This window comes from Salmo trutta, chromosome 14 (assembly GCF_901001165.1).
Source record: "Salmo trutta chromosome 14, fSalTru1.1, whole genome shotgun sequence".
NCBI lineage: Eukaryota > Metazoa > Chordata > Actinopteri > Salmoniformes > Salmonidae > Salmo > Salmo trutta.
Window position 1 is genome coordinate 73,823,644 of NC_042970.1, and position 18,788 is coordinate 73,842,431.

General features: G+C 42.9%; 3 protein-coding genes and 1 long non-coding RNA gene across 5 annotated transcripts; all 4 read right to left on the minus strand.

Moving 5' to 3' along the window:
• Positions 1 to 2,674: 2,674 nt before the first annotated feature.
• LOC115147362 (forkhead box protein D1-like) lies at positions 2,675 to 5,001 on the minus strand. Its single transcript, XM_029689574.1, has one exon. The coding sequence runs from the start codon at positions 4,860 to 4,862 to the stop codon at positions 3,858 to 3,860; it is 1,005 nt and encodes a 334-aa protein (XP_029545434.1). The 5' UTR covers positions 4,863 to 5,001; the 3' UTR covers positions 2,675 to 3,857.
• Positions 5,002 to 6,572: 1,571 nt separating this feature from the next.
• Positions 6,573 to 11,239, minus strand: LOC115147363 (uncharacterized). The gene is made up of 4 exons (XM_029689575.1): positions 10,131 to 11,239; positions 9,769 to 9,878; positions 9,153 to 9,246; positions 6,573 to 7,066 (listed from the first exon to the last, which is right to left on the minus strand). Exons 1-4 carry the CDS (start codon positions 11,237 to 11,239, stop codon positions 6,931 to 6,933), a joined length of 1,449 nt encoding a protein of 482 aa, XP_029545435.1. The 3' UTR covers positions 6,573 to 6,930.
• Positions 11,240 to 11,258: 19 nt separating this feature from the next.
• On the minus strand, positions 11,259 to 14,107 carry LOC115147365 (uncharacterized). 2 transcript variants are annotated; one of them, XR_003866319.1, is made up of 3 exons: positions 13,968 to 14,107; positions 11,614 to 11,702; positions 11,259 to 11,536 (listed from the first exon to the last, which is right to left on the minus strand). It is a non-coding gene; the product is annotated as an uncharacterized LOC115147365 (long non-coding RNA). The 2 variants fall into 2 exon arrangements; XR_003866320.1 differs by having other exon boundaries at positions 13,937 to 13,978.
• A 603-nt stretch (positions 14,108 to 14,710) lies between these two features.
• Positions 14,711 to 18,136, minus strand: LOC115147364 (ferredoxin-2, mitochondrial). The gene is made up of 5 exons (XM_029689576.1): positions 17,958 to 18,136; positions 17,294 to 17,345; positions 16,922 to 17,028; positions 16,466 to 16,553; positions 14,711 to 16,325 (listed from the first exon to the last, which is right to left on the minus strand). Exons 1-5 carry the CDS (start codon positions 18,133 to 18,135, stop codon positions 16,169 to 16,171), a joined length of 582 nt encoding a protein of 193 aa, XP_029545436.1. The 5' UTR covers position 18,136; the 3' UTR covers positions 14,711 to 16,168.
• Positions 18,137 to 18,788: the final 652 nt, after the last annotated feature.

The window sequence follows — 18,788 nt, forward strand, 5'->3', positions numbered from 1 at the left end:
GAGAGTCCTTCGGGCCACGAAGGAAGAAAAGACAACTGGAGATCCAGCAGCTTTCTCTAATTAAAAGCCTGGCTATGCTGCCCCAGCCAAAAGCCACAAATAACAACCCCCCAGCAACAGAGAATTAGGAACCATTTTGTGTTTGCTATATAAAAAAAGGAAAAGGAGAGGAGGAGGATGCAGCTTACACCAGGGACCACCAACACAGTGAGCTAGCTAGCTAGCGCTGGGCTGGATGAACAGCATATTCACAACACAGCCGACTGGGTGGCATAGACCTGTAATACAGATATGAACTACAGCAGAGGGCAGACTGGCAGAGGAGAGAGAGAGAGAGAGAGAGAGAGTGCGAGAGAGAAAGAGAAAGAGAGAGAGAAAGAGAGAGAAAAGGCAAGAGAGAAAGAGAGAGAGAAAGAGAGAGAAAGAAAGAGAAAAAGAGAGAGAAAGAGAGAGAAAAGGTAAGAGAAAGAGAGAGAAAGAGAGAGGGGGGGCTGAGCGAAGACAGGGACGTGAGAGTTTGGATAGAAAGATAAGCAGGAGACAAGGAGAGAAGAGAGAAGAAGGAAGTGAAGAGCAGTAGGAAAGAGAAGCAGAGACACAACACACACATACACACCGGTCCACCCTGCCTCGTACACCAAGGTGGCACAGGGAGAGCAGCATAGTTGTGTGTTTCTAACACCAAGTCAACAGTTTTTTCCATCAAAAGAGGCTGATCCGAACCAAATACCCCTACATCTACAAATCACACTAGACCTGGGTAGTATCTGGGTAGTGTCTGGGTAGAATCAAACCCAATAGTACGTGGTCCGATATGGAGAGCTACTTTTCTTTCCTACAGTTCTGTCAATCTGTCTTTCCTCTAAGAAGTAAATGGCTGGTGCTGTTTGTTGACCTGGAAACTGGGGTTTGTGACTGATGTGTGGTAGAGATGGGTATGTGCACACACGCACGCACGCACACACGCGCACACACACACACACACACGCACGCACACACACACGCACACACACGCACGCACGCACACACACACACACACACACGCACACACACACACACGTGTTGGATCGGGGTGAGCGACGGTGAAGTCATGACATCTGGCTGTCTTCTGTGACATCACATAGCGAGTCTAAACATAGCAGAGAAAATAGGACTATTTGAACTTTTATTTTTTCCTGCTTTTGTTGTGGTCCTATTTCTAGTTATGAGGTAATTGGAAACATTCGGGGCATCACATCTCTAAAAGTAATAGAAGAGAATCTGGGACCATGTTCGTAAAATGTCTCTGAGTGCTGATGTAGGATCAGTTTTGCCGTTGCAACACGCCTTTTTATATCATAATGAATAAGATTATATGGACAAGGGGGACCTGATCCTAGATCAGCACTTCTATTCTGAGATGCTTTTTGAATACAGATCCTGGGTAAGAACATTGCGGTCAAAGTTATTTCAACAGAATAGGATGGAAGGATTTTACTTGACAGTCCCTATTTACACTTATGTGGTAAGAATGGAATTTTTGCACTTTCTTCAAAGAGTTCTAAACTACCTGGTACTTAACAGCACATAGGAGTGGTTGTTTCAGTAAAACACAAAGATCCAAATGTAATTATAGGTAATTATGACGGAATTTCTCAGTAACCAGGTAAATATCTGACTGTAAAATCAAAGCCACTCATTGTCACCACCATCACTATTGTTAAACTCTCTTCCTCTCTGTTACTCTTCAGATCTTCCCTTTTTCAAACATCTCTCTCTCCTTCACTTGATTCCCTGTCCTCTACTAAACTCCTTTCTGGCACCATCATCTGTGTCCTTGTTCTCCTGAAACTCAGAAGCTCCACACAAACACTTGTGCACGTGCACCCACATGCACACACTCTCTCTCTCTCTCTCTCTCTCTCTCTCTCTCTCTCCCCATCTATCCCGTCCTCCCTTCATCTCTCTCGTTCTCTGTGGATGCATGGCTGAAGTGTGAGCTCATAAGCCTTCTGGGTGGCACTCCTGGTATATGTCACTGTCATCTGCTGCCACGAGGGGGGTCCCCTTTTCCAAATACACACTCCTTCATATCGCCCGCCATGCGCGCTCAGGGGCCTTTAAAACACAGTGCAGAGTTGAGTTTTAATGGGGCGCACGGGTGACGTGTACGCACGCACGCACACACACACACACACACACACCACACACAACAGTTAAACAGAGGCAGGGGAACAGGGGAAGGAGAAAAAGGTATAATTGATTAAAAGCCCAACATGATGGTGTGTGCCAGGAAAAGCAAACTGCTCAAAGAGATGACCAATGATGGAAAGTGGAGAGGTTTTGTGTGTTCCGATGCTCAGCAATCCAATAACACTAGGATTTATAACAGGAGATCAAATGCTCCAAAACACATGTCCATCCATCCCCAAAACTCAATGAACCCCATCCACAAATATATGTATTAATAGTATCCCTATGCTGTATCCACTGATGCTTTCAACTAAAGTGAGTAATATGAGTGTGGTAAAGCTGTGTAGTACTGCTGACATGGGTATTTCTGCAACGGAGAGGCAGGCATATGGTAAACACTATAGCCCAAGTCCAAGACAAAACGAACTATGCAGCACACAGAATCTATAGACACAGACAAATATAGGCTACATTGAAGTAAACAACTGCACATTACACTGAATATAACAATGTGATGTTTAATGTAGGCTGGATCTCTAGGTGCGTTTGATTAATCGTGTAACAATACCACAGAAGAAGCAGATGTTTCATAACTTATTTAGCGTGCAGCATTTGGAACTGTAGGCCTTTATAATACGAAGGCGTTCCGTTTTGACTGTGGAATGCCTTCTTTCTAACACATGTAGGGATGCAGGCCACGCACAAATTCACACACACACACACACACACACACACACACGCATACAGAGAAACTCGAGCGAGAGATGGAGAATGGGCAGATGTGTGTGTGTGCACTGTTAGATCTTGCATATACATAACAGCTTTTTTGTTTTTAACAATTGGTGTGGAAATCAATCACACGTTGACACGAAGAGTAAAATAAAATAAACTCAATGATGCCGTCACATTTAAACGGGTTCTACTCGCGTTCCCAAGCTGATATCTTCTGCCACGCAGGAATGGCTAAATGTAGCATAAATTAAGCTACTGAACGAAACATTGTCAAACGGTAATTTGTAAAATTATAACGCCAGTCAATCAAACCAAATAGTGTCAACTTAAACAAAAATAAGACCAGGCACCTTTCAAAACAAAAGGTTATTGAAAGCTCGTGTTTGTGTTTCAGGGCTCCACAATGTTTGAGCTCCAAATATTTTGTGTGTTATTGATTTCACAGTGTAGGAAAACACACTTCGCCTTAAAGATAAATAAGGCAAAATATAACGTTTTCAAAGTATAGAGATTACATTTGCCACTGGCAAGATTGGCACATATGGGAGATTAGGCTAATTCTGAGAGGTTCAGCGTCAGTGAACCAAGACAAGTTGTATAATAAATCTGACATGTTCCATTACAAAATGTTTTTTGCTATGATTTGATATTTTTAAATTCAGTGTTGTTTTCAACATTGCAAGTAATGATAAGTTGCCAAATGTCGTTATAAATCAAATGAAAACTTTTAATTATAAAGTGCTTATTTACACAAAATATATGCCTCAAACATTTATATTGCAAAACATATTTTTTTTGGTTGGCCACTAATATTGTTAGACATTTTGACTCAATTGACATCTTCAAAACATTTTTTTCATTTGAAACATTTGTTTAATTGAATAGATACAAATCTATGAAAGGTGGTTTTCCCTGATGAATCCACGTCAATACAGAAAACACTATTGACTAAGCTATTTGTCACCAAGTTGCTGCAAGAGTTCATTTCCTATGCGGCTGGAGTTGGGGAGAGAGCGCAGTTTGTGGTACTCGGGATGAAAGCTCCAGAGATGCGGAGCGCCCATTGAATGAAGCGAGGCCGGGGACAGAAATGAAGATCCGGGGACCAAAGCTTGGGTCACTGTGGAGGCTGAGCGGCGCGTCGTTTGGAAATTCTCAAAGCTAAGAGACGGAGGTGGAAGAAACGTCTTTTGGACAAAGTTCGAATTCCTTGATAAAAGTGAGGAGAGCGCGGGCAAGATGCTGCTCACTGGTGGGATGCTTTGGTTAGAAACAGAATGATGTTCGATGCCCAAGTGATGGTACAATTCCAAACCGGGTACCTGAAAATGACACGGCCCTATCCCGTTCGCCCCGTAGAAGGAAAATCCAGGGAGCACGCCGCTGCGCTCGAGCGGGCACCGGGTATCCATCATCCCAAATCGGTAATTCTGCCGTTTGAATCGTTTCCTCCGCCGTAGGAAGCTCCCGTTCTCGAACATATGAGACGACAAAGGGTCTAACGTCCAGTAGTTCCCCTTCCCGGGGTTACCGGGCTCTCGGGGCATTTTGACGAAGCAGTCGTTGAGGGACAAGTTGTGACGGATGGAGTTCTGCCACGCGGGGAACTTCTCCCGGTAATACGTGAAGCGCTGGCTGATGAAGTCACATATCTCCGAGAGAGTCAGTCTTTTCTTCGGGCTCTGGAGGATTGCCATGGTGATAAGAGCGATGTAGGAGTACGGAGGTTTCACTGAGGCAGCGATTCTCTCTGTGCACTTTGGCGTAAAGTCACCCTCATCCTCCGTATCCTTCGCTGGCTGTTTTGGAGACAAGGACGCAGCGCTTTGCTGCACCAGATCGGCCCCGTCTTCTTTGGTCAAAGATACATACCCCTGGTTCCGTGTAGATTTGTTCCCTTTTCCCGCCACGCTGATATCTGCCCTCTCCATGAGCTCGAGCTCTCCTTCCAGGGTCATAATCCTCCCGCGGGTCCGGTGCCACCTGCATGCGCCAACAGGCGAGATGAGGAGCCTCGGGTCGGACACCAACCAGAGCCGACACACGCGACGGGCCTGCCTCCTGCCTTTTCGCTTTTCATTAACAAAAAAAAAATAGAAAACCCAGCTGCACCAAAATACTTCCCCCCTCCTCCTGCTGCTCTTTCTCTTCAGTCCTGAAAATAATTACGACAAAGACTTACTAAAGTAAACATCCATCACAAGCAGTCACAACAATCATTAGGCCTACAAACGTGTTTATGATCTTGGGGAGAACTAAGGTATGGAATAAAGCATAGGCCATTAGGCAACTTTATGTCCAACAGACAATGGCACATTAGGACAGTCTTTGGGGCTTGTTGTCATACACAATAAAAATACACTTTGTTGTACTCAAATCAGAAGCCTGATTGTAATGATTTGATGGGTGAACTATTGTCAGTTTTCTTCGATATATTTAACAGATGACAGGACTTAAGAATATATCCCGTTATCCCATTTGTAAAGCCATTATTGAATACCTACAGATCTTTATTTTAATAGAATCTGTCTCCCACAACAAATGCAAATCCTACCCAGTTCTCGATCCATAGCATCCTTTTATGATGGCTTTCATTTCACTCGGGAGTCAAATATGGTTAAAAATGTATTGTTTTCTGAAAAGAGAAATGAATGAAGAAGCACTGAACTGGAGAGCTAGGACAAAATGACTTCGGTGCCATTGCACACGTGCTGCGCTTTTACGTGTGGCCTCTTTGCAGTAATGCATAAACATTATAAGGGTGTTAAAGACACTAGCTAACTCGATATTGTATTATCAATAGCTATTCTTTCCATTTTGTTTATGGCCAGCTATAACGAATAATATATGATTTAACTAAATGTTATGATTAGGATAGGCTACTTATCTATACATGTGAAAGCCAAGCAGTAGTCCGATTTTCATTTAAAACTGGTCTACACTAAATACTTCATGAGAATTCCAATATTTCCAGCAGATAACGCAAGTGGGTGGCCAAGCACATGGCAAATACTGTGTGGTTATTATTTCAGAATGGATTATGCGCTTTTCTGATCTGAAAAAGGCACATCGGCAAAAGAAAAGAGCCGTTTCACTACAGGCACAAAATAATGCAAAGGCCTGGTCATGTATTCAATCCTGCTGCAGCAGCGTCTGATATTAACTTGCCTCTTTCTTATTTTGATACATTTTAAAGTCCCACTAATTGCATTTCATTTAAAGCATAGAAACACCCCTGAAGTAATTCTCACAAATCAGTTTGAATATGGTTCCGCATCAATTCATATTCCTCATTCTAGACCAAGTTGTAGGCACACACATTCAGAGGGTTGAGAGATAAAATGAAAACAAACCGGATAAGATATGTTAACAAGAATTTTATGCACACCAAACCCAAAAGTGTAGTACACACTAACACAAACGTTTATTTTTGTTACAGCCAGTTAATGCTAAGGGCTGTCCAGAAACAACCAAACAGAAAAACAAATTTAAAAAAACAAATACAAACTAAACAAGAACAAAAGATAATATATCACTCAACTTAATTGAACTTAATGTAACATACAAACTGGATAGCACCAAGGTCAAGCCTAGTAAACAAGGGGAGTAAAGAGTCCAAAATGGCTACCTATTCCCAGTAAAGCAGGGCACTGTCTTTGGCCAGAGCCATGAGTCCCAATTTCCTGTATAGTGCACTACTTCTGTCAGAGTCGTTTCAGACACAGACAGTCTATTGTCAACAGACACAGCATCCAAGCAGGAGACTGTTCTTCTATTGAACTCTTTCTTCCTAAAGTGACAGCGCATGCTACAGTGCTAAAAGCAGCCAGACCCATCAGACTGACTCACCACGGCTCAGCCAACACCGTGACCCACTATGACAGTATGTGATGTAATAAATGATCAAATAAACTCCAAGAGTCGCAAAGTCAGGAGGTGTGGCCAATTACCATGTACCTGGAGGGGGACTGTCTGGGGTATCAGTGTCTAGGACCTCATGCCAAGGCCTAAGTGTGTTCCCTTCCCCTACAAGGCAGAGTGCTTGCGGTGGGACGTAGCCAGCCTTGATACGTTTCCACATTTGAAGCAGCGCGAGTTGGAGTTTCCCTCCTTCCGAGGGATGTGCCAACACTGCAGACAGCGTACCTTGTACTTCTTATACCTGAGGAGTAAGTAGACATGGAGGAGAAGAACAGGGGATATACAGCTGAAGCTGGAAATTTACATACACCTTAGCCAAATACATTTAAACTCAGTTTCACAATTCCTGACATTTAATCCTAGTATAAATTCCCTGTCTTAGGTCAGTTAGGATCACCACATAATTTTAAGAATGTGAAATCTCAGAATAATAGTAGAGAGAATGATTTATTTCAGCTTTTATTTCTTTCTTTCATTACATTCCCAGTGGGTCAGAAGTTTACATACACTCAATTAGTATTCGGTAGCATTGCCTTTAAATTGTTTAACTTGGGTCAAACATTTCAGGTAGCCTCCCACAATAAGTAGGGTGAAGTTTGTCCCATTCCTCCTTACAGAGCTGGTGTAACTGAGTCAGGTTTCTAGGTCTCCTTGCTCGCACATGCTTTTTCAGTTCTGCCCACAAATTTTCTATAGGATTGAGGTCAGGGCTTTGTGCTAGTGTAACAGTGTAGGTTCCGTCCCTCTCTTCGCCCCAACCTGGGCTCGAACCAGGGACCCTTGCACACATCAACAACTGACACCCACGAAGCATCGTTACCCATCGCGCCACAAAAGCCACGGCCCTTGCAACGCAAGGGGAAACCCTACTTCAAGTCTCAGAGCGAGTGACGTCACCGATTGAAACGCTATTAGCACGCACCACCGCTAACTAACTAGCCATTTCACATCGGTTTCACTAGCCACTCCAATACATTGACTTTGTTGTCCTTAAGCCATTTTGCCACAACTTTGGAAGTATGCTTGGGGTCATTGTCCATTTGGAAGACCCATTTGCGACCAAACTTTAACTTCCTGACTGATTTCTTGAAATGTTGCTTCAATAGATCCACATAATTTCCCTTCCTCATGAAGCCATTTATTTTGTGAAGTGCACCAGTCCCTCCTGCAGCAAAGCACCCCCACAACATGATGCTGCCACCCCCGTGCTTCACGGATGGGATGGTGTTCTTTGGCTTGCAAGCCTCCCCCTTATTCCTCAGAACATAACGATGGCTATTATGGCCAAACAGTTCTATTTTTGTTTCATCAGACCAGAGGACATTTCTCCAAAAAGTACAATCTTTGTCCCCATGTGCAATTGCAAACTGTAGTCTGGCTTTTCTATGGCGGTTTTGGAGCAGTGGCTTCTTCCTTGCTGAGCGGCCTTTCAGGTTATGTCAACATAGGACTCGTTTTAATGTGGATATAGATACTTTTGTACCCGTTTCCTCCAGCATCTTCACAAAGTCCTTTGCTGCTGTTCTGGGATTGATTTGCACTTTTCGCACCAAAGTACGTTCATCTCTAGGAGACAGAACGTCTCTCCTTCCTGAGCGGTATGACGGCTGCATGGTCCCATGGTGTTTATACTTGCATACTATTGTTTGTACAGATTAACGTGGTACCTTCAGGCGTTTGGAAATTGCTCCCAAGGATGAACCAGACTTGTGGAGGTCTACAACTGTTTTTCTGAAGTCTTGGCTGATTTCTTTTGATTTCCCCATGATGTCAAACAAAGAGGCACTGAGTTTGAAGGTAGGCCTTGAAATACATCCACAGGTCAATGAGCCTATCAGAAGCTTCTAAAGCCATGACATAATTTTCTGGAATTTTCCAATCTGTTTAAAGGCACAGTCAACTTAGTGTATGTAAACTTCTGACCCATTGGATTTGTGATACAGTGAATTATAAGTGAAATAATCTGCCTGTAAACAATTGTTGGAAAAATGACTTGTGTCATGCACAAAGTAGATGTCCTAACCGACTTGCCAAAATTTGAGTTTGTTAACAAGAAATTTGTGGAGCGGTTGAAAAACGAGTTTTAATGACTCCAACCTAAGTGTATGTAAACTTCCCACTTCAACTGTAGGTCACACTGATTGATGGCCTTACGTGTCCTTCAAGTCCTAATTCTGCTCACATATAGGGTTATGCGATACTGTGGTCATCAAACTATCTACGTCACTGTCACCATTTACTATAACCACAGGGTCAGAGTTCATTGCCACGTGACCTGACCAGGAGAAACTCTGGGCCGTAACGATGTGCTTGATAATGCGACTCACCTTATTCCACAGGCGTTACACAGCGGGGTGCCGTCCTCAGCATCTCGCCACAGAGGAGTCTTCGTGGTGCAGCAAGAGGCACAGATCTTATTCTCTGATGGGGAGAAAGGAGTGGCTCTCAGTACAAACAAATAGGCCTTGTGCCATAATCCTCCTAAATATGTTGTAGAATAATGAAGTGACATGTTTCAATGACTATGCGGCTTCTCTTTCATTCTGTTTTTTTCTTTCTAGGTGCACGGTGAGTGGGAGTGCCAAAGCACAACCTGATCTTGCAACCCTGCCCTTAACACTGTACACTACGTTACTCATTAAAGTCTTAGGATGTTTACACAGCAGTTTCCCAAAATACCTCCATTAAAACTCCCCCTCATCAAATGTATTCCACCTGTCTATGGTTCTAGTTAAAGTGTTTGGATTTGTGTTGTAATGGTACCCCCTCCTGGATTACTGGAGTAGAAATAGTTCTACACAGAACATCCAGTCCCTGCAAATAACCTCTCATGAACCCTTTTTTCTAAGACTGCAGTGTTCTGCCTATTTCTACGGTGCTGGTATTGTTTTGTGCAGTTGTGGCGCCCCCTCCTGGTGAAGAGTGGTAGAGATTGGTAGTCACTGGAGGAGGGGTCGCTCTCTTCAGAGCTGCTGGTCCTCATGGAACTCTGGGATGAACGGGACCTGCCTGCTCTCAGTGACCTCCTGGTCGGACCACTAGAGAGCTCTTCACTAGGACGGAAGGACGGACAGACACACACACACACACACACACACACCTTTATAAAGCAGTTTGTTTGTAGAGAACATTGTGAGATATTTTACAACAATATACCGCATAGGGAAATTTGTGACATAGAAATTGAATTTCACACAATGCTTTTTATTACGACAGCTCCGGCAACTCTAAATAATAGAATAATATAATACATGTTTTTGAGTTATGGGGAGAAAAAGCAAAGCATACTCTGACTTCAACCATACCTGTACTTCTTGGAGGTGATGAGAAGGCGACACTGCTCCCTGCTGTCGTCCAGCTCCGTCTGCATGCGGAACGTCACTCCCTGGAAGTCTGGGTCTCCAACATCCACACTCCGGCTGGGATGGAGCTGCTTCCTGGGGGCCTTGGTGGACCTCCACATGGGGTTAGACGGAGAGGGACACTTCGGGGCTGCGGGGATAGTGTCCATGTCATCCTCCATGTCCATACACCTTTGGGTAAGGTCCAATGGAGAGTCTGTAATAACACTGGTATCTTGTACTGTGTCTGTGCTCTCTTCCATGGCGCTTTCGTTGAGCTCTGCTTTGACGCCTGGAAAACTGGCATCTTGTACTGACTTCGCGTTCACAATCACAGACCCTGCTTCACTGTTCAATATGAGCAACATAGTATTATGAGGGGAGTTCGGGGCTGGTGACATGTCTTCCTTGGGGTCAAAGGTGAAACATATGTTTGAGTTGAAGTCCAGGGTCATATTAAGGTTCAGCTGTTCTGGGCCTGGATGTATGCATGTCATGGTGTCTATGGAGGGAGGTGACAGACTTGCTGCATCCTTAATTGTAGCTACTTTGTGGACAAGCGGTTGGCCAAACAGGTTTATATATGACACAGACGGATGTTTAACTGACAGCCCGTCTTTTGCCTCAGGACGGGCCTCCTTCACTGTGTTGTCTTCTTGGACTAAGGCACAGGAGACCTTTCCGCTTTCTTCACTCACAGACAATCCATCACCGTTAAGACAAAATGTGACTCCTGTTTCTTTGTTCGTTGCAACCTCAGAGTCTGAAGCTGCCACACCAGCTTTAGTTTTGTAGCTGCCATTGACATCCGGTGATGTCTGAGAACTGGTACCTGGACTTGTGGGTGAGCAATAACCACCTCCACCCAACTCACCCATCTCTCCCCTGGACCTGACATGAGGATGGGGAGAATCCCCTCTGGTACCGACTAGAGTGGGGCAGACAGGGACAGGGTTCTTACTGCACCCCACACCTTCAGGAGGATGATCGTCAGAGTCTATAGGAACCAACTGAGCCCTGGCTGAGGTTCCCTCCTCTTGGTCGTCTGACTGGAGGAGTCTCTCACACTGCATGTTGATCAGGCTCATCAACTCCCACGAACTGCTGCTACTATGACGACTGGGCAGGACTGTGTTTGTATGTCTCCTACATTGTTCTAAGTCATCTTCTGGCTGGTTATGAAGGCTCGTGAGAAAGGAATTGTGCTGAGGAGGATAAGGTCTATGATCAGACACTTGATCCTTTTTAGACCTTTCATTTGATACAGATAAAGTCTTAGGCTTTGAGTCTATGGGGCGGTTGTGGACTGGGGTGGGAGTTGCTAGCTTGGTGGCTTCTTGGATGAGGTAGAGGATGGTGGACTGGGTCACCTGAAGAAGAATAAAAGAAAGAAGACTCAACCACACACTGAGATAATATTGACCCACCTCATGCACAGCACACACACCTGCAGGCCCTCCTGGATGTCCGGATCTTCCATGGTCCCTTGGCTGCCTGGTCTGTAGGTGGCTCCTGTGCTCATGTTGATGTGCCCATCTTGTGGAAAGGAAACAATTGGAAAGTGTTTACTATACTATTAAGTGACAATATAGGTTTGAATGTAAATACAGTATGTTTTATTGTTAAAGTTATCAGCTGAATACAGTACCAGTCAAAAGTTTGGACACACCTACTCATTCAAGGGTTTTTCTTTATTTTTACTATTTTCTACATTGTAGATTAATAGTGAAGACATCAAAACTATGAAATAACACATATGGAATCATGTAGTAACAAAAAAAGTGTTAAATCAAAATATATTTTGCCTTGATAACAGCTTTGCACACTTGGCATTCTCTCAACCAGTTTCACGATGTAGTCACCTGGAATGCATTTCAGTTAACAGTGTGCCTTGTTAAAAGTTAATTTCTGGAATTTCTTTCCTTCTTAATGTGTTTGAGCCAATCAGTTGTGTTGTGACAAGGTAGAGGTGGTATACAGAAGCTAGCCCTATTTGGTAAAAGACCAAGTCCATATTATGGCAAAAACAGCTCAAATAAGCAAAGAGAAACGACAGTCCATCATTACTTGAAGACAGGAAGATCAATACGGAACATTTCAAGAACTTTGAACGTTTCTTCAGGTGCAGTCGCAAAAACCATCAAGCGCTATGATGAAACTGGCTCTCATGAGGACCGCCACAGGAAAGGAAGACCCAGAGTTAACTCTAATGAACTTATCCTCTGCAGCAGAGGTAACTGCACCTCAGATTGCAGCCCAAATAAATGCTTCACAGCGTTCAAGTAACAGACACATCTGAACATCAACTGTTCAGAGGAGACTGCGTGAATCAGGTCTTCATGGTCAATTTCCTGCCAAGAAACCACTACTAAAGGACACCAATAAGAAGAAGAGACTTGCTTGGGCCAAGAAACATGAGCAATGGACATTAGACCAGTCCTTTGGTGTGATGAGTCCAAATTTGAGTTTTTTGGTTCCAAATGCCGTGTCTTTGTGAGACGCAGAGTAGGTGAATGGATGATCTCCGCTTGTGTGGTTCCCACCGTGAAGCATGGAGGAAGAGGTGTGATGGTGCTTTGCTGGTGACACGGTCTGTGATGTATTTAGAATTCAAGGCACACTTAACCAGCAATGGCTACCACAGCATTCTGCAGCGATACGCCATCCCATCTGGTTTGTGCTTATGGGTCTATCGTTTGTTTAACAGGACAATGACCCAAAACCCACCTCCAGGGTGTTTGAGAGCTATTTGACCAGGAAGGAGAGTGATGGAGTGCTGCATAACCCGACCTCAACCAAATTGAGACGGTTTGGGATGAGTCGGACGGCAGAATGAAGGAAAAGCAGCCAACAAGTGCACAGCATATGTGGGAACTCCTTCAAGACTGTTGGAAAAGCATTCCAGGTGAAGCTGGTTGAGAGAATGCCAAGAGTGTGCAAAGCTGTCATCAAGGGAAAGGGTGGCTATTTGAAGAATCTCAAATATAAATATATATTTTGATTTGTTTAACACTTTTTGGGTTACTACATGATTCCATGTGTCATTTCATTGATGTCTTCATTTTATTCTACAATGTAGAAAATAGTAAAAAATAAAGAAAAACCCCTGAATGAGTAAATGTTTAAAACGTTTGACCGGAGAGAGAGATATATATATATTAAATCACACACACACACCCTAAATAAAAACAAATACTTACCAATTACAATAAATTACACATGATCGTTGATTTCATTATACTATAATAATTAAAGTTAAAAAGATTGTAAAGTAGCCTATTAGTAGCCTACTACTGTTAACTTCTAGAACAGTCTGAATTAGCTGTCAAAATCAAATTAGCTTGAGCTAGAATTAAATGGCCCAACAAACCTTTGAAAGTCTTTAGCAAATAATGAGAAAGCCTACAATGGCATTCTAACTAACACGATATAGCCTATTGATACACACTTACTTCGTCAAATTGTATTCATTTCTCCTCAAAACGTAACCATCTGCATTCTACTACTATTTGATAGACGCTCTGAATGAGGATGTCATGTCTTGCTCGAGCTCACTGCTCAGTCTGAGGGCACGCTGAGGCCGTGAGTTTGAATACGAACTTTTCTGCCACACAATATCTCCACATCCTACCTTAGAAAATATCAAGTATTTACATGTATAAAATCGAATTATATGAGATCCCTGTGATCGATCGGATTAAATAGTTATTGAAACTATCGAGCTCAATCGTTTGATTGTGTAATGTCCTGATCACGGTACAGTCTCTTACCAAGGCGATCAGGGACAACATGCAGACTCACCCTTGGTTTTCTCACTGAATCTGTCTTGAGAGATGACAATAGTTATTTCCCCCAATTTGATCACTAGCTTCAGGAAATTGATAGTCACGTTACCGCAATGCACTTGTTGTTAGGCCTACAGGATGCCACAGATGTCTGTGATTGAAGTTGATTGGCCTGCATAAACACATAAATGTGTGGGTTGAGTGACTTGCGTTCCGGATCTTCCCGAATTGTCGGCCTTGTGGCGCCTCGGTTTCTTCTGTATATATAAAACGTTTTTACATACAGGTAAATAGGCAACTAATACTTTGTAAGAATAGCCATCCATTACAAAACACGTGAAGTGAGGTTCTTGGTACAAATTGTAGGCCTACTGTTGAGTTTGACTTGCGATGCTTTATCTTGAACCATTTAAAATGATCTCCCACACAAAACAAATACAACGTATCAGTATTTAGCAGTGACACATTGGCTGTTTAGACAGGCAGCCCAATTCTGATAATATTTCGCTAATTGGTGTTTCGTTGTAAAAAAATCTGAATTGGGCTGTCTAAACGCAGCCATTTTAGCAGTGGTATTCAAAGTCAGTCCTCAAAGGGCCAGAGGTGGTTTTCTTGACCCTTGTATGATATTGCAATTGGTTTCCATTTCCTGGGTATTGAGGATTTAAACTGCTCTCAAGGACTGGTGTTGAATACTGCACTTGTGGTGTTCAATTGCCTTCAGTGTGGTTTTGAAAAAGCATAGGGCTTAAGACAGACTAGTACAAACATTTGGTATTTTTATTGCACAAATCTAAAATAGACTTGCAAATTTGAGATATACCATATATACATAATACACCTACATATTTGTGCGCATGTTAGACAAATGAATTACAGTACAAGTGAAAGCATTCCAGGTTCGTAAAGGAGCCAACTAATACTGGATACAGGTGTTTTTTGATGGACAGTTATGAGACTACTAAAAGTGAAATGACAAGGCAAATCATTACTGGGTATGGATGGACAGAAACAGAAATGACTTGGGAATTGGACAAAATGCACCTGTCAGTGTAAAATGGTTTAGGCTGCATTTGGACCAATCAGATCAGCTTTGATGTGCAAAGATCTGTGATTGGATTTAAAAAAAATCAAAATTAGGCTCCCTGTGTGAATGCAGCCCAAGTAACTCCTTGGCGTCATCAGTTATCTAACAGATTCAACCCTTTCCGTTCCAATTGATCTCAAACTGCCCTCTGCTTACAAAACATACTGCAAAAGTGCTACATCAGAGACGGTTAATGATTCCTGACAGGCTTGATGTAGGGAAAGGGCTTTCAGTGTTGTGGAGGGGCTTGTTAAGGTCTTGACTAGTCACCACACGCCCACAACAGTAAAATTCCTAGAAACTTGCCATAAGTAGATAATGGTGAAAGCTATGTATACGTACACATTACATACTGTTAATTAGCTGTATGTGAGTGCTGCTATTGTAGAGACTGATGACTATTTGGAAGCTCCACCTGAGATGTGTGTATGTTGACCTTGGTAAATGAGTTGTAACATGGAATGTTCTATTCAAGGACACAAAGTTGTCATTTGCGTAGCAATGACAGGCCTTTCTAAAATGCTGACTCAGGTTACTATGAAACAAAGAACTGTTTGTGACAAATGGTTTGATAGACATCTCAATCTTGGCCTGAGAACTCTTATACACACACATGACATTTATACATGAATGCTGAAAACCATCCAACTCTTCCACAATCGGCATTACTTTCAGTGTGAGCCAAATAGAACACACGTCAGAGGCTGCGTTTACACAGGCAGCCCATCTGATATTTTTTCCAATAATTGGTATTTTGACCAATCCCATCAGGGGTGCTGTCTAAACCCAGCCAGTGACTGGTATATATAGCTGTTGTCTTCGGTCACACAGTCATGTGGATATGTAAGAGCATTCTTGACTTGGGGGGGATCCTTCAAGCCTCCTCTATCCCAGCTCACCTCTTTATACCTGCTGACAGTTCAAAGATTGCAACTCGCTCTCTTACGACTTAGTCCTGAGGGGCTGTGTTCCAACATCCATACTAGCATACTACTGAGAATGCATGCCCAATATGTTGCTTCACACTAAGTAGGGTGCTAGTGTGGAGTGTAAACATCCATACTACTTAGCATCCATGCCCAATACATTGCTTCACACTAAGTAGGGTGCTAGTGTGGAATGTAGTGTCCTCAGTGTGGTTTGGGAACATGGCCGTCCACGTAGAAGTTCCTGGTGACCTTAGGCAGGGTCAGCTCGATGCCCTCCAGCTCCTGGGTGAGGATGATCTGACAGCCAAGTCTGGAGTTCTCCTGTAGCGCTGGGGCCATGTCCAGCATGTCATCCTCTCTGGGATGAGAAGAATCAAATTGAAGCCATTGATTTGCATGTATGCGTTTATTTGACAGGAGCAATGTACAACGAAAAGACGTGCAATGACATCAGCTCTCATGGACTATGGCATATCTTATAATAAAACAATCTCATACCTTTCGTCAGGCTCTGGTAGCTTGTAGACATGGTCTCTGTTCACATACACGTGGCACGTTGAGCAAGCTAGTGACGCCTCGCAAGCTCCTTAAAATCACGCATGGACAGGGAGAAAGAAACAAGATGTAAGTGTGGCTCTCGAGTAGCGCAGCGCGTCTCTAAGGCAGCGCGTCTCAGACGCTAGAGACGTCACTACAGACAATCCTGGTTCGAATCCAGGCTGTATCACATCCGGCTGTGATTGGGAATCCCATAGTGCGGTGCACAATTGGCCCAGCGATGTCTGGGTTTGGCCGGTGTAGGCCGTCGTTGTAAAATAAGAATTTGACTTGCCTAGTTAAATAAAGGTTAAATAAATAAAAACAGTGTTCATGAATACAATAATGGAGAAATCAATCCCCAACTTTTGACCTGAATTCTCTCAGGACGTCATCAAAAACCCTATTAGCACTCACCTTCCAGTTCAATGTTGTGCCTATGGGCCAGGTACATTGCATTGTCTCCCACTTTAGCCTTCACTGGAATCCTCTTTCCTGATCTATCTATGTACACCACATTCACCCTAAGAGCAGACCAAAAACAACAATATTAAAAACTCATAGTTCACAAATGACAATGCAAGTGATAAATGCATGATGCACTCAAATGACATTAAGGCAAATCAGTAACAAAGTATGTATATATGCCCTTGAGTTTGTCTGCATAAGGGTTAGGGTTACTAACTTGACCATTTACATACTGTAATGGAGTCAAAAGGGCAAAGACATAAATAGCTAACATTACTCAATTAGCTAGCTAAATGATGCACTGGCAGAGTAGCTACTTACACATCTTCTTGGGGGTCTTCTGCACTTGTACCCGCCTCACTTTGGTACAGACCTACACAAATAAAATAGAGACAGTCGACATTCAGTTCCAGATCCTCTTACAGATTGTCTGACTTACTGTACGACTTTGAGACCAACTTAGTTACAGAGAATTAGCAGCTTTGGAGATCAGTTACACAACTTATCAAACGTTCTTAGCAACAGATGCCATGACTGTATTGCTATGTTATTCACAATGTGGGTGCAATTTTTTTTTTTAAGTATGTAACCTTTATTTAACTAGGCAAGTAAGTTAAAAACAAATGATTATTTACAATGACGGCCTACACCGACCAAAATCGGACCACCCCGGGCCAATTGTTCGCCGCCCTATGGGACTCCCAATTCCCAATCACGGCCGGTTGTGATACAGCCTGGAATCGAACAAAGGTGTCTGTAGTGACGCCTCAAGCATTGAAATGCAGTGCCTTAGACCGCTGCGCCACTCGGGATCCTTACTAATAGTACATAGTTACGCTGTTCTTAGACATAGCTGACTAACTTGTTAGCAGCTGTCTAAGACTAAATTGATATACATTAATTTGTTTGATGGAAGCTGAACAATTGGTGAACGTCAGATAGCAATCCAAGTGTAGCTGCGTAAGTTAGCAACCGACCAACTCACCTTTGGATGTCTGCAAGTGTCGGTTCGACGTCCGAAAACGATCAACATTCGACGTACTAACTATACCATTCAAATAACTATTCAACCTGTTGAAAGGACATGTGCTACAATCTGGTATAACTCTAGAAAGTCTCAAAGTCAGCCCCACGCTCGACCGGACTCCAGCGGAGGCCGCCATGATTATGTTTTGATCACGTGAATGAAAGCAGCCAATAAAAAAGTAGCAATGACATACGCATGTTTTGACTGTCTTCAGTTATTTGAGCGGCAGAGAGCGCTGTTGCAACACACATATATCGAACGATAACAATTTTTAGTCTGACTTGTAAATGCCTTTATTATAAATTCTAAAGAGAACGTGATTCTGGTGCTCGCATATATATATATATATATATATATATATATATATATATATATATATATATATATATATATATATAGTGTAAGAACTCTGGTGCTTTATCATGATCTGTCCATAGGCCCCAAGTCAGTCTTAAACCTAGAGTAATATACAGTACAGGCCCCAAGTCAGTCTTAAACCTAGAGTAATATACAGCACAGGCCCCAAGTCAGTCTTAAACCTAGAGTAATATACAGTACAGGCCCCAAGTCAGTCTTAAACCTAGAGTAATATACAGTACAGGCCCCAAGTCAGTCTTAATCCTAGAGTAATATACAGTACAGGCCCCAAGTCAGTCTTAATCCTAGAGTAATATACAGTACCAGCCCCAATATGGCTGTATAGAGTTCCTCTACTGTGAGTCTGTCGGGTCACTATAAAATATCATAGGGGTTATTCTTTCTTCTATGAGTCTTCAGGGAAGGTCTTTA